At 41.7% G+C, this 27,121-nt stretch overlaps 1 protein-coding gene across 3 annotated transcripts in view; it reads left to right on the forward strand.

Annotated features, from left to right (window-relative positions):
- Positions 1 to 27,121, forward strand: part of LOC140063918 (excitatory amino acid transporter 2-like) — a 116,667-nt gene that overhangs the window by 81,084 nt on the left and 8,462 nt on the right. For all 3 annotated transcript variants that reach the window (XM_072110190.1, XM_072110192.1, XM_072110191.1), the window contains 6 exons: positions 768 to 1,018; positions 4,103 to 4,283; positions 5,947 to 6,073; positions 9,298 to 9,531; positions 14,880 to 15,074; positions 15,167 to 15,301. In XM_072110190.1, coding sequence (XP_071966291.1) covers positions 768 to 1,018; positions 4,103 to 4,283; positions 5,947 to 6,073; positions 9,298 to 9,531; positions 14,880 to 15,074; positions 15,167 to 15,301 — 1,123 coding nt within the window. The remainder of the gene's footprint in view (positions 1 to 767; positions 1,019 to 4,102; positions 4,284 to 5,946; positions 6,074 to 9,297; positions 9,532 to 14,879; positions 15,075 to 15,166; positions 15,302 to 27,121) is intronic.

The raw sequence follows: 27,121 nt of genomic DNA on the forward strand, positions 1-27,121 counted from the left end.
AAACTATCTGCAGCACATTTATAAAGGGTTTTAGACAGTTTTCTGGCTCTCCTACGACAAGCTTGACAAAAGGGGTGTGGCCTGTAAAAGTGTGTGTGTCCTCGCTCCAAAAAAAAGGTCCGTGTGCCAGAAATACTGCTGACCCAACAGAATTGGGTCCTAATTTTCTGGCGTAAAGTAAGCCAATTAATAGGGGGTGTATAGTAAGACTTATTCTTCCTCTTCCTCCGCCTTCTGATGGGGGGGGGGGGGTGGAGATGAAACAAAGGTGGGCATGTAAGCAAGAAAATGATCCAAACACACATCTAAGGAAAGTCTCATTTGGTTTCATAGACAGTCACTTACAATACACCATTTCTTTTTACAATACATAAATAGAAAGGCATTTGGATATTTTATCATTCATTTTATGCCAGTATGGCTGTATTTCATCTTAGAATTTTAATTGCAGTTCATTTAAAGTATGTAATTTAATTATATTCTGCTATATTTATTAATTGATTATTTTTGTTTTTGTGGGGACACAGAAAAGCATAGGTCATACTGTATTACTCTCACCACTAAAGTGGGCCAAGCTTCACTAGCTTGCGGGCATATACTTAATTTACTTGTACAGAAGAGGGGAGCTTTCTGTGCCAGTCTGCATTAATCTTCCTCAATATATTCTTCAAACACTACTGATGTGTTAGTACTAGATTGGGCAACACTTACACCTTTTATTTTATGGGATGAAATTAACTGATATTTTTCATATTCCCTGTCAACAGGCTTGGCTGGTCTTGATGCAAAGTCAAGTGGGAGAATGGGCACACGTGCTATGGTCTATTATATGTCTACCACCATCCTAGCAGCTCTGCTTGGAGTTATACTTGTGCTATCCATTCACCCTGGCAACCCTAAGCTAAAGAAGCAAGTCATCATATCAACCAAAAATGAAGAAGTCTCCAGTATTGATGCATTTTTAGATCTCATCCGTAATCTTTTTCCTGAGAACTTGGTTCAAGCATGTTTTCAACAGGTATCACTAAATGTAATAGATTTTTTTTGCTCGCACTGAATGTCATGGTTGGAAAATCTTCACTATTTTAAATCATGGTAACACGGAGCACAAACAATACCTATAATAAACATGATACAGAACTATATATTCTGGGTACTATTCCCATAAAATGAGAATAAGCCTAGTTCCTGAGTCCATATTCAACTGAAATTCATTCTAATTCGTTGTGTCCTTCCATAAAGCTCCAACACCCTGGAACTCGTGTGCAACATTTGTATATGACGTGTCAGATTTGTAAGATATGAACGGATTTGGCTGTATAAATACATATTAAGAATGAAATAGAAAAAAGTAGATTGCTTAAAGAGACAATTAACAATTTAGTGCATGTTTCGGACTATAAGGTGCACAAAATATCCTTTGATTTTTTTCAGAAATCAAAGGTACGCCTTATAGTCCAGTGTGCCTTATATATGAATCGTAGTTACAGACAACAGCTGTCTTGAACTGTGCACAGGTCTTCCACCTGCTGCTCATTCATCCTTATAATCAGGTGCGCCTTATAATCCGGTGCGCCTTATATATGAAACTAGACGTTTTAGCAGGCATAAATTGATGATGCGCCTTATAATCCTTATAGTCCGAAAAATACGGTAATAGGACCTCCATCAATATTTACATATTTACCATGCTGCTTTCAGAGACCCATCACTTTATTTTTCATTTGACTTAACCATAAATTTACTTGATTTAATCACTTTCTCTGGAGGGATGTAAAACAGCAATTCATTCCAACATTTAGCCATTTTATTATAGTATTATAGTTTATTTTATATCAGGCTGAATAAAGACGCAGGTCCAATAAATTCATTCTATAATCTTATAATGTTGGAAGAGGAAGACAAAAGAACCCATAAGGATGATGCCACTTAGCCCATAGTGGGGGGAAAATTTCTTTCCAACTCCAATGTTGAAGTCCAAATAATTCCTTTATCAACATCCAATCCTGAGAATTTAGTTACCATGAAAAGTGATATTTTCCTTTTATGAAGGCTAACCAGGACATAAAACATTACAATATCCTGTGCTCATCCCCACGAAGAAATGCTCTTAAGGGAATACTACACACAGTGGGGCTTATTCACTAAGGGTTTCACAGCTTAGATAGGTATTTAACAGGGGTTTGCACTGGGATTGTGTCACACGCTATCGAATTGTGGCGCAGCTGCGCCAGCTTTCATGTGACAGAAATCGGGGGGTGGGCTGTCGGACGATCGGACTGATTGATCGACTGAGCACGGGATTTAAGATTCAAATTGTTTTGCAAGACAACGCATTTACATACACCTGGAAGAAGATGGTGAACTCTGTCAGACCTGAGTGGGGAAGTGACACATGCAGGATATCGGGCGCACAATCTTAGTGAATCGCACCAGGGTGCATAATCATCAGACACTCCGTACCTTGTGAACTCCAGCGGCTGGGTAAGTATATGCGCCCCACTGTGTCAGCTCCACAACTTTGCTCCTTTTTGTCCAGTTTTCAAAGAAAAAAGGAAGGGTCTTAGGAATAAAAGGATGGCACCGAGTTTTAGATTTTTAGACAAAATGAAGAGGGATGTCCATATTTCAAATAGTTATAGCTTTATTAAAGATCCAAAATTACAATTTAGTTAAGAACAGTTAAAAAGCACCTAAAGTGCATACAACAACAATAGTCCCACAGAAGGTAGACAAAAATAGTCACTAGGCAAGAAAATATAGTCAGAAACAAATCATATATATAATGCAAACAACAAGATCAAATTCATGTGGTATGACTACAAAGGATATAAATATAAACACAGTGCCATAGTTACCCATATAATCAAATTTATATGGTGTGGACACCAGGAACTGGAGAAAAATCCCACGCGTTTCGCCTGATTTTACAGGCTTCCTCAGTTGTCCAGTTTGGGCGCAGCTTGGTAATACCAACACTTTTTTTGTGCATTTAGGTTCTTGATACTTTTTAGCGCACAAATAGACAAACTAGAAGCTGTTCAGTTCAGTTCAGAACCTTTTTCGGTTGTGCCAAAATCCAAAATCCCATTCTAACTTATCTCACATTTCGTGCACCAAAAATACAGACCCTGCACCACAATTGATGAATGTTGACCATTTTCAAACAATTTGGCATGACACGCTGCTTGCCTTTTACCATTTGTGAGTGTGAAATATGGATTATGCTCTGCGTGTGTGGTATTCCCTATAGAACATTTCTGCAAGGTAATACACTAAAGTAAATGGTGCTTTGGGAAAGAGAAACACGAATCGTTTAATCCTGTATTTGTGAGAGGAATTATCAACTATACTACTCCAGTCTGATTTTAATGCTTTGCCAGGGATCAGAAAGTGATTTTGCTGCATTTGCATAATTTTTGGCACACTGGCTTTTCCCAGCAAAGCCACACCTCCTTTTGTGAGACTATGTCCCATTTGTCATACTAGTTGGGAAATGGACTCCCACCTTCATAATGAGAAGTGACATTGTGGCTCGGTGGTGTGCGAGACACGGTGTTCTCACAGCACTGGGCCATGACAAAACCCCACAATAAACTTTTATCGCTTGAACTAGAACACTTCTTGAAACTTATTAAGATGAGAAAACCAGTGAAGTGATAACATTAAAGTCTGGATGGATAGGGCCTAGGTTATTTTATACCTCCTGGTATAGAATCCTGTACCTGTGTCTGTGCTGGTCTTGGAATGCAGGTGGCGGGGGCAGAATGCAAAGAGCACTTCAGTGTACAAACAAGAGAAGCTATTCATGAGACGAATCTGACCATAAGATAATAAGATTTACGGTTGGATCCAGGTGCCACCAAATTGTATCTACCGGGACTTTCAGAGACAGGTTGGAATTATATCTGTGAAATGCTTTTTTTTTGTTAAGAACATTGTATTCATGGTATAATATGAACCTTTGGGCACCCTCAAGTACAAAGTTCAGGTTGTGGCTACTACCTATGAATCTACGGTATATAGCTACATCTTTGGCCTTAATTCAACAAAAAAAAATGCCATGTTATGCCCTCTACACAAAAAGTTTTTTTTTTTTCAGATACAAACAGTTTCTAAAAAAGTTCCAGCGCCACCTTCTCCACTGGATTTGATAAGACCTATTAATGTAACTGGACTATCCGTCAATGGATCTGAATCTAATTCTTCTATGACTGAAACTTCTGAACCCACAATGGTAACCCAAAAGAAACTGGAGTTTAAGGGTGGTATGAATGTTCTTGGTAAGAGCCATTATTGTATCCAATAACAATATTGTTTCCAATAGAAACTATAAGCCAGCTCAACCCTTCCCCTGTGCACCAGGCTATTCTGTTGACCATTCTGTTTTTATTGGGAAGATTTATTTAAACGTACTGGAATATATTTTATATATTTGCTTGTGCAAATATGACAGTCCCCTGGGTACGTATAAAATAGCTACTGTAGGTTTGTTCTTAGATTACATTTGTATGTAAGTTGGAACTGGTATATTTTATAAGTGTCACACAAAGTATTTTTTCATTCCATTGATGATAGGATTTTCATAATTTTGTCAATGATTAACAATAAAGCTTTATTGCAGCTACCTTACATAACTCTTATGTTGAACATTACAACCTGGGGCCAAAGTACAGTAAATTACAAGCATCCAGAACCTTGACCAGAGGTTACAGTAGTGATTAGACCTGTTTGTAACTAGTGGTCATCTGTATGTACTTTTTGGCACAATTTGGTAGTGAGCCTTTCATTGTATGACATCCTTTCTATAGATAGCCTACAAAGAGAGTTTTTACAAAGTTGTAAGCTCATGTTTAAATGAGGGCTCCACTCATTCAGGAAAGGGACAAAAACTTAAAGGAAACCTACCACTTGAAATAGCAGGTTTAAGAAGAAAACACCGAGCACCAGCTCAGGGTGAGCTGGTGCTGGAGCTTATTTTTGTTAGTGTTTTAAACCGCTGTATCGCTTTCCATGCGCGCGGCTCTCCTTCACTTCCTATGTAGGAGCGCGATACAGCGGTTTAAAACACTAACAAAAATAAGCTCCGGCACCAGCTCACCCTGGGCTGGTGCTCGGTGTTTTCTTCTTAAACCTGCCATTTCAAGTGGTAGGTTTCCTTTAAGAGGAACCTATATGTCAGGGCAAAAATCCACAGGTCTGACAGAAACCAAAGAAATAACTACCATGGGAAAACTGTGATACAACATCACCATTGGTCCATTGAACAACCTTTTCATGTGCTCAAACCACCCTTCAACCACTTAAGGACATAGCCTTTTTTGACCTAATGGACACATTTTTCAAATCTTACACATGTAAATTTAAATTATAATAGCGTTGGAAGCCTTTATTATACCAAGTTGATTTTGAGATTGTTTTTCATGACGCATTGTATTTCATGTTAGTTGAAACATTTGAGTGATATATTTAGAATTTATTTATGAAAAAAACTGAAACATTTTTTTTTAAATTGCACATTTTTTTTGTGCTGAAAAACTTGGCTTTACTCGAGTATATACAGTAGGTAAATATTACAATAAAAGTCAGATCAAGTGTATAATCAGAATCCAGCATATGTAGTAAACCCCGGATCTCATAACAGTAACAAAAAGAGTGAGATAAAGACCAGGGGGCCATAAGCCAAAATCAACACTGTGTGACTTTACAGGCTTTGTCCAGGAGTATGCTGGTTTTGTAATGTTGAAAAGCCCGAATGAACTTGAATGCGACTGAATAGCTATACCATACATTGTATTTGTCTGAAGGTTCTAGTATATGATTTAACAGTACAGCACTAAATAAGCAATGTCTTTAATACACTGAAAGTAAAGTACTGCATGCTTACGTAGGATTTTCTTTGCTTATGTTAGGATTGACCTTTGAAATTCATTTCATTCTTCTTAGGTCTCATTGGCTTTTTTATAGCATTTGGGATTTCCATGGGAAAAATGGGAGACCAGGCTAAGTTAATGGCTGACTTCTTCAATATACTCAACGAGATCATTATGAGGCTAGTCAGCATGATTATGTGGTAAGACGTGTGTGGTTTCCTGAATGTCTTTCAATGTGGTTTATTGAGAAACATAATTGTTAACTATGGAAACGGATACAGTTATGCAATTTCATTATGGAATGTAACCTTTTATTTTTGTGTTGGGTTAAGTACATATATAGAAATGCGATGCCTGATATAAAATAATCTGCAAACATAGAGGGAGATTTATCAAGCAGTCTGTACCAGAATTCTGGAGTAATTAGCACCATAAACTGTCTAAAATGCCTTGTGCCACATTTATAAAGGGCTTTAGACCATTTTTAGCAACTTTTCCAACTTGTAAAAAAGAAAAACCATGACACATTAAGCTAGTCCAACTAAGATATGTACCGTATTTTTCGGACTCTACGGTGCATCGGATTATAAGGTGCACCATCAATAAATGCCTGCTAAAAATGTCTAGGTTCATAAGGCGCACCTGATTATAAGGATGAATGACTAGCAGGTGGCAGACTTATGCACAGTTCAAGGCAGCTGTTGGCTGTAAGTATGTTTCTTATATAAGGGGCACTGGACTATAAGGCGCACCTTTGATTTCTGAGAAATTCAAAGGATTTTTTTGTGCGCCTTATAGTCCCGAAAAATACGGTAGATGTTAAGTACTACTCCACAGATGTATACTACATTATATTTAATGGTGCAAAAAAAGACTGTGAAGTCTAACTCTGCACTTCTCCACTCTGAGAAGCATGTATAACTATCCCACATAGAAATGGAGAAGAGTTTCTTCAACATTGTTGATCATTGGTGAGCATACGAACAATCTGCCGTGTTTGCCTGGTGTTCCTATGATGAATTTAAAGGGACACTGTCAACAGTTCCTTATCCCAGGCGCATACATAATGTTTTCAGCATAACAAATTATACTTCCTAGTGGCGCCATATAATATTCCATGCAATGTACTGGAAAGCTTAAAAAATTCCAAATGCAGTAAAAATTGCATTATTTTCTTGTGATAAAACAATTTCTTAGTGTTGCCATATTCTGAAGCCAATAACTTTTTCATTCAGTGTACAGAGCTGTGTAAAATGTCAGTATTGCTACCATTTTTTGTACTGTACAACCTTTCCATCTATTTCTGTTTACATAAGTGCTAATTTGAACTTTTGTGCATTAATTTGCTTTATGGGGTTCACCACAGGAATAATCAGTTTTATATCTTCTTAGATAGGCCATTTTGGGATGTGGTGAAACACAACATGTGTATAATTATATATTTTTATTTGCATTCTAGGAAACTTTTTGTTTTTCTTTTATTGCAATTTTAGGCCCCAGAATGACCTAAACACTTACATCATATGCTATAATAATGATTATAATTCATTTATTTATCTATTTGATGTCATATACAGGCAGTCCCCTACTTAAGGATACCCGACGTACAGACAACCCCTAGTTACAGAAGGATCCCTCTGCCCACTGTGACCTCTGGTGAAGCTCTCTGAATGCTTTACTATAGTCCTGTACTGCAATGATCAGCTGTAAGGTGTCTGTAATGAAGCTTTATTGATAATCCTTGGTCCAATTACAGCAAAAAATTTGGAAACAATTGTCACTGGGGCAAAAAAAATTTGGTCTGAATTTACAATCATAAAATAAACAGTTTTGACTTGCATAAAAATTAAACTTAAGAATAAACCTTTGGACCCTATCTTGTACATAACCCGGGTACTGCCTGCGCACACAGATTACGCAGTACTGCACAGAGCTTGCCAAATCAGTCCCTGTCCCCATGGGGCTCACAATCTAATCAACCTACCAGTATGTTTTGGAGTGTGGGTGGAAACCCATACAAACACAAAGAGAACATATAAACTCCTTGCAGATGTTGACCTGGATGGGATTTAAACCCAGGACCCCAGCGCTGCAAGGCAGAAGTGCTACCATGTAACTGGGATTTTAATGCTGATTTTTATTGGTCTACCTCCACATTCCTTAGAGTGGTATAAATCCTGTAGAATGTGTCTTTGTGTCTAGGGCAGTGAATATACATCCTATCCCACAAGAGAGGAGAAAAAGGCCAGACTGAAACACATTGAAATGAAATAAAAATTCATTACATATTCATAACTATACATAAATGATATTGCACATGATGTAAAATTGACACTTAATTAGAATGACAAACAAATGCAGTTCAAAAAGTGGTGAAACACAGACAAAAAGCAGCCATGCCTTGACATAAATTGGAGATGTACTGTATATGAATAATTTATTCGAAAAGGAAGGACTGCAGGCGTATGTAATAGTATGGCACACCATTGGGCATTAACTGTTATTGAGTATTATACAGACAAAGCCATGTCATAGTGTGGTATGGGGGCACCAAAATAGGAGTTTGATGGGCTCCGATGTCCGGGGATGACTGTATCCCCGACGCACGTTTTGGCTCGTACCGAGCCTCTGGTGTCTTTGTTACATCATGTGCAATAACGTGTATATGTATAGGTAATTATGCTAATAAAGGTTGACTTCTAATTTTTATTTCATTTCAATGTGTTTCAGTCTGGCCTTTTTCTCCTCTCTTGAGGGGTAAGATAGTATATATATTTACAGTCTTTTGTGGCAGCGGACTGGGTGCTACTCTCATACAGGGGACACATTGACTTAATGGACTGATTCGAGTCCTCTTCCCTGTAGTTTTTTCTGTTCCCATTTTCTGATCAAATTGTGTCTAGGGCAGTGGCCCAGATTTTGTATGTCTTCTGTCTGACTTTGCACATTCTTTTCAGTGAAAACTGCTTGCACATGTATTTAAGAAGTGTCTGAGGCACATTTTTGTTGCACGGGGCACATTGGTGTCGCAGCTGCACTATACTGCTTTGAAATGGGCGTTCCGGTGCACAGTAGGACCGTGCGCCACATTTAGCATGCAAAGTCTGACAGAAGTGTCTCAATGGGCTAATGTTAAAGGTGCAAAAAAAGAATTATTCAATATTTTGTGACATTTCTACAAAGGCCACTAAGCGAAAAAAAAAACAACAACAAACAATATACCACATGTATAAAAGCTTCACTTGACGTTGAAGAATAAAAAAAATAATATTTTAAGTCAAATGTTTGTTGTAAAGGAGTACAGCAATTACAAAATTTTTACAATCTTCTGCACAAAATTGTTAATATGTTTTATCAAAAGTTTTCAACGTTCAATGCATGTGCCAAATGACTATTTTAATGTAGTTTTTTGTATGCTGTCTAGGTACTCCCCACTGGGAATTGCATCTCTTATTTGTGGAAAGATTGCAGCTATCAAAGATCTAGAGACTGTGGCTCGACAGCTAGGAATGTACATGATTACAGTAATCGTGGGCCTAGTTATCCATGGTGGCATGATCCTACCCCTCATATTTTTCTCAATAACCAGGAAAAATCCATATAGGTTCTACGGTGGTATATTTCAGGCTTGGATCACTGCACTTGGCACAGCATCTAGGTAAGTAACGTAATTTTAAATTAAACTGTCCTATATTAAAGGGTATGTTTCTTTGTGCACATGTATGACAGCTGCCTGTGTCATAAATCCCAAATGAACAAAAAGATCCAGCTCTCTTGCTTTAAAATGAATTGATCTTTATGCATATTGCATCAAGGACATCACGTGAGTTACAACTAAGCAGCCCATTTCTGACACCCTCCATGTCTTTCATCATTGCTTTTTTGGGTAAACCATTTAAAAGGAACCTGTTGGTTAAAATGCACCTATTACCACTAGCAGTTTGTTGTAATCAGATAAACAACTTCTAGATTATATTTCTTCTATGTTCCAGATGGTTAGATGTAAACTTGTTTTATGAAGTCACACTCTCCTTAGCTAAGTATGTCCCCTCTGCTGTAATTGATGTGAAACATTCACACCATGTACTGATAGTACATGGGGGCAATTGGATATTAGGAACAGAGTGGCTGGCTTGGTTGTGGCCTAGCAGTAGTACAGTGCTAGTGTAGGTCTCATCCACACCAGTCTGGTGCAGTAGGGTAAAGCAAGGTGAGGGGAGGCCACATGACATTCCACCAGCAGTAGGTGACAGGTCCCAGTTGATGGTAAAGGGGAGGCCCTTGATGGTAGCAGCTTAGCTAGGGACTCACACTTGGAAATGGAGATGGAACCTGAGTTAGGATCCCTTAACAGCTGAATCCATTAAATTCAGAGCCTAGTAGGGTGATCAGTCCCTCTGGGCAAGAATTTCAGACTTTAATTTACTAATGGCCTAACTCTACGACATTACAGATAATCCAACACAAAGGGACATTACTATGCAGATCTCTTGAAATCTGTGGCATGATCAAAGTTGAGGGGGTATTTGGAGGTGGGCAAAGTTTGACTTCATTGCTGATCTTTCTACCCCTGAAACTTTACATAGACAATTCTCACTTTAAAGTGGATTTTCTGGATTTTCTTCCACAATGATAGGTCATGAAGGAAATAGGATCTGGAAGATGATAAGCTGCATGACTTAGTAGACTTCTCTATATGTAGAGTTTCTAAATAAAGTTTAAGTAATGCTTTTTTATGAATACTAATACTACATTTGCAAATCTATGGGCTCCCTAGCTTGATGCACAAGGTCTGTTCCCCTCAGTCCAATTACAGAACAGACTGCTAGTGGGTTTAGGGAATGTTACTGTTTAGTCAAGTGATATTTTCAGTAAGAAAACTATGAAAACTATGGGGCATATTTATCAGAAGCCCTGACATAATCGCAAATGCTGTCTTATTGCTAGCACTTGTGACTATTTAGCCCAATCCACGACCTTCAAGCCAGTGGGCTGTGAAGTGGGGGTGAAGGGGGGGCATGGCCGGCTGTCGCACAGCACCACAAGGCCATTGAAGTGTATGGGGGACGTATATACGCCATACATACGTCGGCAGTATATACGTCCCCCATACGTTCATGTGAATATAGCCTTAAAATGTTTTTTCTCTAATTGATTTAGATAGCTTACCTACTACACTTAGGGGCACATGTATACACATAAGTCTGCATAGTCCATCTGTTTTTGGGACTTATCTTGGCTTTTCTGTTGGTCAGATGTATATTAGCAGGTTTTCCTTATTGATGCATTTGTCGTTTGGTCTTTAGTGAATTAGCGACTTTTTAAAACAAAAGTTGCAAAAAGTCACAGCTCTAAGCTAATTTCTGCACCTGGACAGAAGCAGCCATAGATGTGCAACATAAATAAAAGAAAATGCCCCAACTTTTACATCTAGATTTGGGTGATAATTCAGGAAACACTGCAAAACTTCAAAGAGAGACTATCTTAGGCGCAAAAAAGTCACTAATGAGCAACAAGTTCCATGAAAAGTCTCAAAAATTAACCCCTTCGCGCACCCTGACGTGATACTACGTCATAGGATGCGGGTCGTTCCTGCACCTTGACGTAGTATCACGTCATGGCGATCACCCGGGCTCAGAAGCTGAGCCCGGGAGATCGCCGCGGGATCCCGGTGGTACGCAGTAGCCGGGATCCCGCAGTAACAGCCAGGATCGCGAATATCGTTTTTAACCCTATAAACGACGTGGTCATTGTGACCGCAGCGTCTATAGTGAATCGCAACGCCGATCGGCACCCTCCGTGCAGGGCACGGAGGTGCCGATCGTTGCCATGGCAACCCTGAAGCCCGATAAGGACCCCAGGGTTGCCTTTACTAGAAGCCTGTTAGGATCGTGCTGTAAGCACGATCTAACAGTGCTGATGTCAGCCTATGCAGAATGCATAGGCTGACTATGTAATATGCTGCAATACATTAGTATTGCAGTATATTACAATGAACAAGTGATCAAATGATCACTTGTTCATGTCCCACCCTGGGACAAAATAAAACAGTAAAAAAAAGTTAAAAAAAACTAAGTGCAATTAAAAAAAATTGTTAAAAAAGAATAAAAGTCCCTTGAAGTCCCATCCCATGCAATAATACAATAAAACATAAAAAAGTGAAAATCACCAAAAACACAACATATTGGGCATCATAACGTCCGTTACAACCTGTACAATAAAATAAAATCATCACTGAACCCGTACGGTGAACGGCGTAAAAAAAACACAAAAAAACTTGCAAAAATTATGACATTTTCACATCTGACCTCATAAAAAGCGCATAAAAAGTAATCAAAAAGTAAAATTTACCCCAACATGATACCAAGAATAAGTACAGCTTGTCCCGCAAAAATAAGCTATAAACCAGCTCTGTAAACAAAAAAATATAAATGTTCTGCCCATTGTTACATGGCGATACAAAAACAAGCAAATTTCTCACAAAATTAGTTCTATATTCTGCAAAACAAGTTAACCATAAAAAAGCCATATAAATGGGGTATCGCCGTAATCGTGATGACCCGTAGAATAAAGATAACACATTATTTTTATGGTATGGTGACTGTCCGGCGAAAAAAATGCTAAAAACCATAAACAAGAATTAATAATTTTTTTAACCACCACCAAGAAAAAGTTAATAAAATCTGATTATTGGCTACTGAGCCCCCCCGTATATGATGTCCCTGAAAAGTGGATTTCATCCACAAAAAAAAATAATCTCCCATATGTCCAAATTACAAAGAAAATAAACATTTTATAGCCTCTAAAATGTGACATTGCAGATATGCTCTGAATGGCCCAGCTTCCCTTCTATGCACGACCGTGTTCCCATACAGCAGTCACCAACACATATGGGGCATCCTTATACTCGGGAGAAATTGGATATCAAACTTTGTGGAGTTTTTTGTCATTTAATACTTTGTAACGGTTTAATTTTTGCCCAAAATTAATACATTGTCTAAAAAAATTACAGCTTGTAAATTACACCTTCATATTGTTTTAACCCATGTGAAGCATCTAAAGGGTTAACATACTTCTTAAAGTTGATTTTTTACACATTGAGGGGTGTAGTTTCTAAAATGGCATGATACATGGGGCTGTACTGCTGTTTAGGCCTCTCAAAGTCAGTTAAAGCTGAGCATGTGCCTCTAAATAAGGGTTTTGGCGATTTTCATAAAAATGAGAAAAATTGCACCCAAAATTCTGAACCACCTAACAAACTAGAAAAGAGAGAGGATGCATAAAACCCTATGCCGATATAAAGCAGACATTCGAGAAATGTTAGTTATAAAGTTACTTGGGTGTTATGACTATCTGCCTGAAAAGCAGAAAATTTTGAACTTTGAAAATGAAAAATTTCAATTTTTTTCATAACTAAACACAAAAGATATCATCAAAATTTTTCTATTACTTTGAAGTACAATGTGTGACGGTAAAACAATCTCAACATCCCCTGGATATGTTAAAGCGTCGCAAAGTTATAACCTCCTATAATGACACAGGGCAAATTTAAAAAATCAGGCCTGGTCCTAAAGGTCTAAAATGGCATAGACACGAAGGGGTTTAATAAAAAGGGCAAGCCAAAAGTTTGATACATGTGCCACATAGAGTATGTGCTTTGTTTCTGCTCTGGCAATGGAGGTAGCCATCAACAGACAAATGGTTGGAGTGTCTGATCCCCAACAATCTGATATTGACAACCTATCTGAGCTTTAAAAGGGTGCATTCTACAACACAATTACTGGATGGCCAAACATAGACACATATTTATCAAATGCTGGTGTATGATAGCCTCACCGAGCATCCAGCACAGCTGGATACTGGTAAAGGGTGACATTTATCAGGGCTTCTATGCCAGGAAACTTAAGTACAAGCCTTGAAATAATCAAAATTGCTATTATAATCCCCTTTATGCCATCTCCACGCCAAGAGGTGTGGAGATGCGTGAACGGGGCGCAGCCGTTTGGGGACTAGGTCGGTATGGGGCTGTCACAAGAGAAAGTTCACATGCTGCACATATTTCTACTTCAGGTATGACCTGGTGTAGAAATATACAGATGCAGCACTGCTTAACATGACTTAACTAAATGAGCTAACTCACTTTACCACAGAAAATGGGTGGTTCCCTCTTTTCACTTACACTATAGGCCAGTGATGGCTAACCTTTTAGAGCCCGAGTGCCCAAACTTTAATCAAAAGCCACTTATTTATTGCAAAGTGCCAGCGCAGCAACTTAAGCAGTAATTTATTTTTCCTTGTTCTTTGACAACTTTCAACCGTTCAGCCTCCTAAGGACACCAACGCAGTTGAAAGGAGGAGTGTAAATTTGTCTATCATTGCAGGAAGATTCTTTGAATCCTGTCTAGTGAACTTCATGCTGGGGTGATGGCCTGGGTGCCCACACAGAGGGATCCAAGTGCCGCCTCTGGCACCCGTGCCATAGGTTCGCCACCAGTGCTATAGGCTGAGTTGTTACGTGGTTAACGGGTTAAGCTAGTCATGTTATTCAGTGCTACCTCCGTATATGCTTTGCGGCCTTCCCACCGGTAACATCAGGAGGCTTAGGCCTCTAGATGTATCCAGCAATGCCAGGGGGGGCGCTCATACATTACCTTATAATATATGTCTAAAGGATTGATAATGTATACTGTTCTGTTAGTTGACTCTCCTGTATTGGCTTCACACACTGTGGTTGGTCTCAGGCTCTTTATTCAACAAGCTACCATTACACATGTCACATACTCATGTCTGTCTACCAACACGTTGCTACCTGCTTTACTGCACATACACAGAAGTAGTGAGGCCCCTAGAGGCCAGGATAGCATATAACATATTGCTACATATACATACTGTATATCTGACATATTCAGCCAAGAAGAAAGATAAGGCAGAACACATCAGCAGATAAATATCACATACTGTATGTATGTGCTTCTACTATTTTTAATACCGTCTTTTATATTCTAGTGCTGGCACACTTCCTGTCACTTTCCGTTGTTTGGAAGAAAATCTAAGGATTGATAAGAGGGTAACACGTTTTGTTCTGCCCATTGGAGCTACCATTAACATGGATGGCACGGCTCTATATGAAGCAGTAGCAGCCATCTTCATAGCGCAGATGAATGGTGTGTCCTTGGACGCTGGTCAGATTGCAACAGTGAGGTAACTGGTTGCTGTGATTCTCATGTGGTGTGAATAAGTACGTGATGCTAAATGTTAATATGAAATATATATTTTTTGTGTGTTTATCCTAGTCTCACGGCAACTTTAGCCAGTGTGGGGGCAGCTAGTATTCCCAGTGCCGGACTTGTCACAATGCTCCTTATCTTAACAGCTGTCGGACTTCCCACTCAAGACATCAGTTTACTTATTGCAGTGGACTGGTTATTGTAAGTAAATGGTTCCTTTCTAGAAATCTTGTTGATCATTTGTTAATTGTCTTGTGGAATGTGGAATGCAAATGTATTTCAAAATGGTAGCTTATAAAATGTTTTACGGGCTTAAAAGTATTGAATTTTTTTTTTGCAAAATAACAAAAAAGTGTCATTTTCAATTTTGCCGCAATTTTCCGTTACGGGGTTAAATGCCAGGAATAACAGATAGATCAGACATTTTGGGACGTGGCGATACCTAACATGTTTACTATTTTTACTGTTTATTTATATTTATATCAGTTCCAGGGAAAGGAGTGTGATTTTAATTTTTAGGGTTTTTTTAATTTTTTTTCTTTTTTTACTCTTTAAAAAATTATTTTAACCCTAGGTTGTCCGATTGATCCTACCATATACTGCCATACTACAGTATGGCAGTATATGGGGATTTTGCACATCATGTATTACAATGTGCGAAAAGACACAAGGATGGGTCTTTGTGTGATCCGAAGCTACCATAGCGACAGATAGCTGCTCCCCGATGACATCATGGGGCGCGACGTTCTGAGCCAACATGGCTTTGCCCAATGAGTCGCTGGCTTTTTAATGGCAGCTTTGGTAGCAGCATTGACGGATTAACACCTGCAATTGGTGCTAGCACAAATCGCGCATGTTACCGGTGGGTCTTTGCTGCAATGTGCAGCAGATTCTCACTGGCTATGGAGAGGGCTCCATCTCCAATCACCCACAGCCAACAGGTGACGCACTACTAAGTGATGCGTCGGTAAGGGGTTTAAGAAGAGCAGATCCTGCCAGAGGGGGCACACACCAGTATGTCAGTGTGCTTGGTTTACAATCCATGATCCTGGTGGTAGATGTCCTTTTATTAGTACAATAGGTTAAGGAGTAAACAGAGATTCAGAGATCAGGCGTAATACATCTATTTCTAGTAATGGTAATATATTACATTATTGCCACAAAGGATCTATGACAAATGACGTCCAGAGAATATAGTAGTTTAGTATAGTAGTGTAGAATTTAGTAGTAGTCAGGATTAGGTTGTGTATACTGTGGAGGCACAGTCCAGATAAAGAATTGCTGATGAGAAATAGAGTCTAGGATAATCAAATGCATTCAGGGGCTTACCAGTAGACATGGAATAGAGTAAGGATGTATAGGCTGCCCTACCAGAGTCTGACAATGGATGAGGCAGATAGATAGTGTTACTGGGTGGCATGTTTTGGCTCTTAGCTAGTGTGCTGTACCATAACGTTGCTAATTTAGTGTCAGAGCTCGGGGTCAGTGAACCCCATGGACTATCGTGGACGATGACACAAGCTAACACCTGGGACCGGAATTTAAGTGGCACCCGGTCTTCACCAGAGCCCTCTGCAAAGCAGGATGGTTTTGCTGCGGCGTGGTGCCACCAGGTCATTCCACAGGTGCAACTTACGGTGGCAGCCAAGGTCAAGGTACAGGAACGGTACGCAATCTCGTGGTCAGGAACAGGCACTAGTCGGGGCAGGCGGCAATGATGAAGAAACGGGTACAGAGCAGCTGGTCAGGGCTGGCAGTGAAGGAGCAAGGTCATGGTCAGGTCCGAGGTCACAACAGGAGGTCAGGATACAAGGAACAGGGATCGCAACGGGAAGCTTTCTCTGAGGCATGTAGCTTTAAGATTGGGATTTTACTTTTTTGGCTATTTATAGTCCTAGTGTTTAAATGAACTGAATAAATAGTGTAAATAATACATGTTCCTCTATGAAGGCAGTATGCTTTTTCTTGAGAGTAATGGTGTATTATGGTAAACTATGTAGTTGTATGCTGGTGTCTAGAATGTACAGCTTTTACTCAAAGTTGAACGCATTGGTTTGCCTCTAGAGAGGAGGAATTGGAGAAATGGCCTGGGACCTGTTGTAGAGCAGACCTGAATGAGAGCGACACCGAGTAGCAATAACAAATGCACCAGCGTCTCTGATGTCCATCACCTTCCTTACCCACTGGCTCAATCCTTCCTCTCTAGAGGCATGTTTTTGCACCAATAAAAGTTATTTTCAATGCATCCCAAGCGAGTGATTCTACATTAAGTTCCATATATATTAGAGTACGATCTCGAGGTACAGCTGCACAGCTACATAATTGTAGATTGTCAGGAGCTCTTCCAACATGAAGGCATTGATCCTATGGACTGGCTGTCTGTTGCCCAGACCTGAATCTAATGAAGCACATTTAGGACAACATATCTTGTTTCAACCAACAATCCCACAGACTCTCCACGAGTTGACTGATGCTGTAATCCAAGGCTGGGAACATATCCCTTTGGCGAACATCCACCGCCTCATCAGGAGCATTATAGGGAGGTCATACAGGCACATGGAGGCTACACACACTACTAAACCTCAATTCCTTGTCTCAAAGCATTTCAACTGATATTGGATCAGATTGAACTTTGATTATCCACTTTGTTTTTGAGTATAATTCCAAATCCATAGCTCCATGGGATAATATTTTGATTTCCTTTGTTGAAATTCCCCTTCCGCAATAAAGAATTGCAACTGGAATATTTCATTCATTAAGATCAGACATGTGGTACATTAGTGTCCCCTTTATTTTTTTGAGCAGTGTATAAATAGTGTAGGTTTACTATATATTGACATCTCTATTGTGATTTCTCTAGTTAAATTGGCCATTGAAAGGCTAAAAAAAAGGGAAATCCCCAGGCCATGATGGCTTTTCAAATGACTATTATATTGAGCTGAAAGATACTTTGGCGTCTCTTCTCACTATCTTATTTAATACATTTAGGGCGGGGAGAGAATTCCTGAGGAAATGTTATTGGCAAAAGTAGTTACTATACATTAAGATAATAAAGATCCATCGTGGCCCGATAACTACAGACCAATAGCTCTCTTGAATAGCGATCTCAAAATTTTTTCATCTATAATAGCCTCCAGATTGGCTCTAGTTATAATTACTTTGATAAATCAGACCAAGTAGGTTTTATGCCGAGAAATCAAACCAAGGACGCTACATGTAGAATAATTAATTTAGTACAACTGGCGGGGCTCCAGGGATCTCCATGTGCAGTCCTGTCAATAAATGCTGAGAAAGCATTTGAAAGGGTGCAGTGGGGATTCCTGGAAGCTGTCCTAATCCAGTTTGGTTTTTCTCCCAAGTTTTTGGGATTAAAAATGTCCTTATATTCAAATCCAAAAACATATGTCTCAGGGATCGGGCATATTTCAAAAAATTTTTCTATAACGAACGGGGTTAGGCAGGGTTGTCCCCTATCACCATTGATTTTCAACTTAATAATGGAGCCCTTAGCCCAGGCCATAAGAAAAAATCTGGACATTCATGGGATTAAAAGCAAGGAATCAGAGCATACAATAGGTTTATATGCTGATGATATAATTATTACTTGTCTAGATCCACTACTATCTCTGGAAGCGGTAAGGCAAACTATTAGTAGATACTCTAGTTTATCTGACTACAAAATAAATGAAACAAAAAGTTGTAACTTTTTAATAAATGAAACTAGAGATCTTAAACAAAAGATTAGTACGAAGTTCTCTTTTGCTTGGGCAAAATGCGGTTTAAAATACTTAGGAATCATGTTAGGCCCCACAACGGAAGCAATTATTAATTTGAACAGCATGAATTTAATAGACACACTAAAAATTTTGATCAAAAAATTACCAAATTCATTATCATAGCTGGAAAGAATAGTTGCTATCAAAAGCAACTGACTTCCCATAATACTTTATTATTTTCGCTGTATTCCCTTATAATTTTCTGAGTTTTCTCTTAAGAAAATTCATAAAATTTTGAGTCAATTTGTGTGGAACAATAAACCTGCAAGAGTCTCTAGACAAACACTACAGGCAGTCCCCGGGTTACACACAAGATAGGGTCTGTAGGTTTGTTCTTAAGTTGAATTTGTATGTAAGTCGGAACTGTATATTTTATCATTGTAATCCCAGACAGAACTTTTTTGGTCTCTGTGACAATTGGATTTTAAAAATGTTGGGTTGTCATAAGAATCAATATTAACGCTAAAGCTTAATTACAGACACCTTTGATAACTGTTATAGCTGATCATTGTAGCCTAGGACTAAAGGACAATAAATTACCAATATCCAGAAGTCCGTTTGTAACTATGGGTCGTATGTAAGTCGAGTGTTCTTAAGTAGAGGACCGCCTGTATATGTTAATAGATGGTGGGGGGGCAGGCCTTCCTAATATACTTATATATCACCAGGCGGTAATTTTGGAGTCATGCAAGAGATGCTGGTCAGATAGCCTCCCGGAAAAATGGATGCAGATAGAGGCGGAGTTTGCGGCATATCAGCAACTAAAAGATCGGCTTATATCTACTAATTTAGATCTACTAAAAGGACATATTCAGCTCCTTGATACTACTAGGCTGATGCTTATTGTTTGGGCTAGATTCTGCAAAATACAGCAGGGGATTAGAAAACATTTAGTACTGGAACCAACAGACATGAGATTAGCCCTTTTGAGTACCTTCATAACCGACCTAAACTTAAACATCTGGAAAAGACATGTGATCTCATCATTAGCCGATATCTGGTCTGAAGGGGGCTTATGCATGTTTATAGACTCCCCTAGTAAGGGGAAACTCAGTAATATGATTAAATGGGAAAAGGAACTGGAGATCTTTCTCACTAGCTGACTGGCTTATTGCCGCCAGGGGGATTAATAAGAATACTTTTTGTTCTAATTATTATGAGATATTAATTAAGATACATACTAGATGGTATATCCCTTATGCACAACTCTCAAACATATTTACTGACCAATCTGATTTATGTTGGAGATGCTGCAGCCAAAAAGCAAGCCTACTCAACATACTGCGGTCATGCCCCAAGTTAAGTAGCTACTGGGTAGGTGTCGGAAAAATTATAGAATTGGTAGCTAGGCTTTCTTCTGCATTTTCGCCAGAATGGGCACTTTTGAATTTTGTGTCTAGAGATCTAACAAAAAAAATCTATGAATATAGATGGGTTATCAACAAAATTCTGACAGCGGCTAGAGTTATACTGGTTAAAAAATGGAAGGAAGAGGCTAGCCCAACTATGAATGAAGTGATCTCTTTAGTTAAGTCCACATGGAGAATGGAAAAGTGTCTTTGGGAACAAGGTATTATAAAGATTAACAATTTTGATGAATTGTGGAATCCATGGCCAGGTTATGAAAAGATTACTGCTTAAAATTTCATTTATATCTAGTTTGCGGCAATAGAGAATTCTATTAAAAAATTTTTTTTTCTTTCTTTTTGCTTTTTACTCATCTTCTACCTCTCATGTGGTGCAGTGAACATAGAATGTAGATTGTATAATATGCTACCATTGGAATGCAATTGCTGTTCATTAGAGATGAGCGAGCACTAAAATGCTCGGGTACTCGTTATTCGAGACGAACTTTTCCCGATGCTCGAGTGCTCGTTTCGAGTAACGAGCCCCATTGAAGTCAATGGGAGACTCGAGCATTTTTCAAGGGGACCAAGGCTCTGCACAGGGAAGCTTGGCCAAACACCTGGGAACCTCAGAAAAGGATGGAAACACCACGGAAATGGACAGGAAACAGCAGGGGCAGCATGCATGGATGCCTCTGAGGCTGCTTAATCGCACCATTATGCCAAAATTATGGGCAACAGCATGGCCATGACAGAGTGACAGAATGAAGCTAGATAGCATCTAAAACATCCAATAATTGACCCTGACACTATAGGGGACGGCATGCAGAGGCAGCGGCAGCAGCGGAAGGCTAGAGAGTGGCATGGCGACATACCCTAAATGGACTCAGGCTTCAAACCAATGGGTAGCAGAGAGGAACCAAAGAAGGTGAGCAAGAAGCGCTCAAATAATATTGGTACATGATAAAAGTTTGCCAGTATATTTTGTGGATTACACAGCAGGGTGGCGACAAAGTTAACATGGAAGCCATGAAAACAATCCAAAATTCTGCCTGACACAGCTCGTTTGATAAGGGGACGATGTATGGAGGCAGTGAACTAGTAGTAGATTAAAGGTACTGCAGTTAAAACTATGTTAGTTGGTTCTTGGCATGGAGCTGGCGCTCCGCTGCCAGGCGAGCTTTCGCCAATCCAAGCCCCTGTCTCTAGGCTACTCCCCAAACAGCACTTCTAAGAACCTTTCGGATAAGATCAAGTGTAGTAGCGTTCTTATAAGTTTGGGATATGGCGGGTGAGGGGAATGTAAACATCTGCGCAAGAAGCGCTGAAATAATATCCGTAAATGAAAAAAGTTTTCCAGTATATTTTGTGGCTTACACAGCAGGGTGGCGACAAAGTTAACAAGTTTGATGTGGAATGCCCTGCAATAGCTCTTGGGCGGTGTGCCTTTTATCACCTAGGCTCAGCAGTTTGAGCACCGCCTGCTGTCGCTTAGCAACGGCACTGCTGCTGTGCCTAGAGCTACCGACTGATGGCGCCATGCCCACGGATGGTAATTCGGAGGAGGAGGAGGTGGAGGAGGGGTGGGAGGATTTGGAGGTATAGTAGGCCTTTGAGACCTGGACCGAGGTAGGCCCCGCAATCCTCTGCGTCGGCAGTATATGACCAGCCCCAGGGTCAGACTCGGTCCCAGCCTGCACCAAGTTAAGTGTAGTAGCGTTCTTATAAGTTTGGAATATGGCGGGTGAGGGGAATGTAAACAGATGCGCAAGAAGCGCATGATGCGCATGGAGCTGGCGCTCCGCTGCTAGGCGAGCTTTCGCCAATCCAAGCCCCTGTCTCTAGGCTACTCCCCAAACAGCACTTCTAAGAACCTTTTGTATAAGATCAAGTGTAGTAGCGTTCTTATAAGTTTAGGATATGGCGGGTGAGGGGAATGTAAACAGATGCGCAAGAAGCGCATGATGCGCATGGAGCTGGCGCTCCGCTGCTAGGCGAGCTTTCGCCAATCCAAGCCCCTGTCTCTAGGCTACTCCCCAAACAGCACTTCTAAGAACCTTTTGTATAAGATCAAGTGTAGTAGCGTTCTTATAAGTTTAGGATATGGCGGGTGAGGGGAATGTAAACAGATGCGCAAGAAGCGCTGAAATAATATCCGTAAATGGTAAAAGTTTGCCAGTGTATTTTGTGGATAACACAGCAGGGTGGCGACAAAGTTAACAACTTTGATGTGGAATCCATGAAAACAACCCAAATTTCGGCCTGACAAACCTCGTTTGATAAAGGGACGATGTATGGAGGCAGCTATATGGACGACTTTTGGAGGTAGCAATGGAGACAACGTGTGGAGGCTGCTATGGAGACAATTCAATTTGGATAGTGCCTGTATGTGGCAGTCCAAAAAATTTTTCAAACCAGAGGAGCAGGTAGGTGGCCCTCCAGAAAAATGGAATAGATTGAGTGCCTGTATGTGGCAGTCCAAAAAATTTTTCAAACCAGAGGAGCAGGTAGGTGGCCCTCCAGAAAAATGGAATAGATTGAGTGCCTGTATGTGGCAGTCCAAAAAAGTTTTCAAACCAGAGGAGCAGGTAGGTGGCCCTCCAGAAAAATGGAATAGATTGAGTGCCTGTATGTGGCAGTCCAAAAAAGTTTTTAAACCAGAGGAGCAGGTAGGTGGCCCTCCAGAAAAATGGAATAGATTGAGTGCCTGTATGTGGCAGTCCAAAAAAGTTTTTAAACCAGAGGAGCAGGTAGGTGGCCCTCCAGAAAAATGGAATAGATTGAGTGCCTGTATGTGGCAGTCCCAAAAAATTGTTTAAAACAGAGGACCGGAAAGGTGGCCCTCCAGAAAAATTGAATAGATTGAGTGCCTGTATGTGGCACTCCCAAAAATTGTTTAAAACAGAGGACCGTGTCGGTGGCCCTCCAGAAAAATTAAATGCATAAAGTACTATACCTAGAGCCAGTGGGCCCTGTCAAAAAACAGCCAGTTTCCTCTGCTTTACTGTAGAAAGAGGAGGAGAAGGAGGAAAATGAGGAGGAGGAGGAGTGGATAAATTATTCAGGTTGAGCTTCCTTCACCTGCTGGAGATTTGAAATTAGGAGAAATCCATGCTTTATTCATCTTGATAAGCGTCAGCCTGTCAGCGCTGTCAGTCGACAGGCGTGTACGCTTATCGGTGATGATGCCACCAGCTGCACTGAAAACCCGCTCTGACAAGACGCTAGCGGCAGGGCAGGCAAGAACCTCCAAGGCGTAGAGCGCCAGTTCGTGCCACATGTCCAGCTTTGAAACCCAGTAGTTGTAGGGAGCTGTGTGATCATTTAGGACGATGGTATGGTCAGCTACGTACTCCCTCACCATCTTTCTGTAAAGATCAGCCCTACTCTGCCGAGACTGGGGACAGGTGACAGTGTCTTGCTGGGGTGACATAAAGCTGGCAAAAGCCTTGTAAAGCGTACCCTTGCCAGTGCTGGACAAGCTGCCTGCTCGCCTACTCTCCCTCGCTACTTGTCCCGCAGAACTACGCACTCTGCCGCTAGCGCTGTCAGAAGGGAAATACTGTTTCAGCTTGTGCACCAGGGCCTGCTGGTATTCATGCATTCTCACACTCCTTTCCTCTCCAGGGATGAGAGTGGAAAGATTTTGCTTGTACCGTGGGTCCAGGAGAGTGAACACCCAGTAATCGGTGCTGGAATAAATTCTTTGAACGCGAGGGTCACGGGATAGGCAGCCTAGCATGAAATCTGCCATATGCGCCAGAGTACCAACGCGTAAGAATTCACTCCCCTCACTGGCCTGACTGTCCATTTCCTCCTCCTCCAACTCCTCCAACTCCTCTTCTTCTGCCCATACACGCTCAACAGTGTAGGACTCAACAATGGTCCCCTCTTGTGTCTCGCCAACATTCTCCTCCTCTTCCTCCTCATCCTCCTCCACCTCCACCTCCTCCGATATGCGCTGAGAAACAGACCTAAGGGTGCTTTGGCTATCAACAAGGGAATCTTCTTCCCCTGTCTCTTGTGAGGAGCGCAAAGCTTCCGACTTCATGCTGACCAGAGAGTTTTTCAACAGGCCAAGCAGCGGGATGGTGAGGCTGATGATGGCGGCATCGCCACTGACCATCTGTGTTGACTCCTCAAAGTTACTCAGCACCTGACAGATATCAGACATCCACGTCCACTCCTCATTGTAGACTTGAGGAAGCTGACTGACCTGACTACCAGTTCTGGTGGAAGTTGACATCTGGCAGTCTACAATCGCTCGGCGCTGCTGGTAAACTCTGGATAACATGGTCAGTGTTGAATTCCACCTCGTGGGCACGTCGCACAACAGTCGGTGAGCGGGCAGTTGGAGGCGGCGCTGCGCTGCCCTGAGAGTGGCAGCATCTGTGCTGGACTTCCTGAAATGCGCACAGATGCGGCGCACCTTCGTGAGCAAATCAGACAGATTGGGGTATGTCTTGAGGAAACGCTGAACTATCAGATTTAACACATGGGCCAGGCATGGCACATGTGTCAGTCTGCCGAGTTGCAGAGCCGCCACCAGGTTACGGCCGTTGTCACACACAACCATGCCTGGCTTCAGGTTCAGCGGTGCCAGCCACAGATCAGTCTGCGCCGTGATGCCCTGTAATAGTTCTTGGGCGGTGTGCCTTTCATCGCCTAGGCTCAGCAGTTTGAGCACCGCCTGCTGTCGCTTAGCGACGGCACTGCTGCTGTGCCTAGAGCTACCGACTGATGGCGCCATGCCCACGGATGGTCGTTCGGAGGAGGAGGTGGAGGAGGGGTGGGAGGAGGAGGAGGCATAGTAGGCCTCAAACACCTGGACCGAGGTAGGCCCCGCAATCCTCGGCGTCGGCAGTATATGACCAGCCGCAGGGTCACACTCGGTCCCAGCCTCCACCAAGTTAACCCAATGTGCCGTCAGAGATATATAGTGGCCCTGCCCGGCAGCACTCGTCCACGTGTCCGTGGTCAGGTGGACCTTGTCAGAAACGGCGTTGGTCAGGGCACGGATTATGTTGTCTGACACGTGCTGGTGCAGGGCTGGGACGGCACATCGGGAAAAGTAGTGGCGGCTGGGGACCGAATACCGAGGGGCGGCCGCCGCCATGAGGCTGCGAAAGGCCTCGGTCTCTACTAGCCTATAGGGCAGCATCTCCAGGCTTAGCAATCTGGAAATGTGCACATTAAGGGCTTGGGCGTGCGGGTGGGTTGCACTATATTTGCGTTTCCGCTCCAGCGTCTGGGGTATGGAGAGCTGAACGCTGGTGGATGCTGTGGAGGATCGTGGAGGTGACGATGGGGTTTTTGTGGCAGGGTCCTGGGCAGGGGGCTGACTATCAGCTGACACAGGGGAAGGAGCAGTGGTGTGCACGGCCGGAGGTGAACGCGCTTGTTGCCACTGAGTGGGGTGTTTAGCATTCATATGCCTGCGCATACTGGTGGTAGTTAAGCTAGTAGTGGTGGAACCCCTGCTGATCCTGGTTTGGCAAATGTGGCACACCACAGTCCGTCGGTCATCCGGTGTTTCCTTAAAGAACCTCCAGACTTCTGAAAATCTAGCCCTCGCCGCAGGAGCCCTCGCCACGGGAGCTTCACTAGTTGACACATTTGGCGCTGATGCACCAGCTCTGGCCCTGCCTCTCCGTCTGGCCCCACCACTGCCTCTTCCAACCTGTTCTGGTCGAGGACTCTCCTCCGTCTCAGAAGCACTGTGTTCACCCGGCCTCTCAACCCAGCTTGGGTCTGTCACCTCATCATCCTCCGATCCCTCAGTCTGCTCCCCCCTCGGACTTCCTGCCCTGACAACAACTTCCCCACTGTCTGACAACCGTGTCTCCTCATCGTCGGACACCTCTTTACACACTTCTTCCACTACGTCAACAAGGTCATCATCACCCACAGACTGCGACTGGTGGAAAACCTGGGCATCAGAAAATTGCTCATCAGCAACCGGACAAGTGGTTTGTGACTGTGGGAAGGGTCCAGAAAACAGTTCCTCAGAGTATGCCGGTTCAAATGGCAAATTTTGCTGGGAGGGGGCAGACTGGGGGGGAGGAGGCTGAGGTGCAGGAGCTGGAGGAGTGCCGATTTCGGTGACATGGGTGGACTGCGTGGAAGACTGACTGGTGGACAAATTGCTCGAAGCATTGTCGGCAATCCACGACATCACCTGTTCGCACTGTTCTGGCCTCAACAGTGCTCTACCACGAGTCCCAGTAACTTCAGACATGAACCTAGGGAGTGTAGCTCTGCGGCGTTCCCCTGCTCCCTCATAAGCAGGTGGTGTCTCACCCCGCCCAGGACCACGGCCTCTGACCCCTGCAGTAGTTGGACGCCCACGTCCCCGCCCTCGTCCTCTACCCCTAGCCCTCGGGTTAAACATTTTGAAAATGAGAGTTATAACTTGTATTTTTTTTTTAACTTTTTTTTTTTTTTTTGTGTTTTTTAGTTTTTAAAACCAAACGATGCTATCCTATTGCTATGGCTATTTTCTAGCCAAGTATTACAGCACACTACTATGCCAGATGAGATGACGCTGAGTTATGAAAAAAATAAACGTAAAATAAAAAGAAACTGGCAGACTGTGCCTAATTGAAATACAACCCCGGGCCCTAATAAATTTTCCCACTTCGGTCTTTGCGATGGATATGTGCGTCACTAAAACACAGTGGTCGCAAGTCTGACTCCAAATTGCTCCCAATTTGATAGTAGATGCACTGCAGCAAGTACAGCCACCAGCAGATCAACCAGAAATCAAATATATATAACGCTACTGCAGGCGTAATTAAGACGTTTGTATTCTCCTATGGCTATTTTCTAGCCAAGTATTACAGCACACTACTATGCCAGATGAGATGACGCTGAGTTATGAAAAAAATAAACGTAAAATA

This window comes from Engystomops pustulosus, chromosome 6 (genome assembly GCF_040894005.1).
Source record: "Engystomops pustulosus chromosome 6, aEngPut4.maternal, whole genome shotgun sequence".
Lineage (NCBI taxonomy): Eukaryota > Metazoa > Chordata > Amphibia > Anura > Leptodactylidae > Engystomops > Engystomops pustulosus.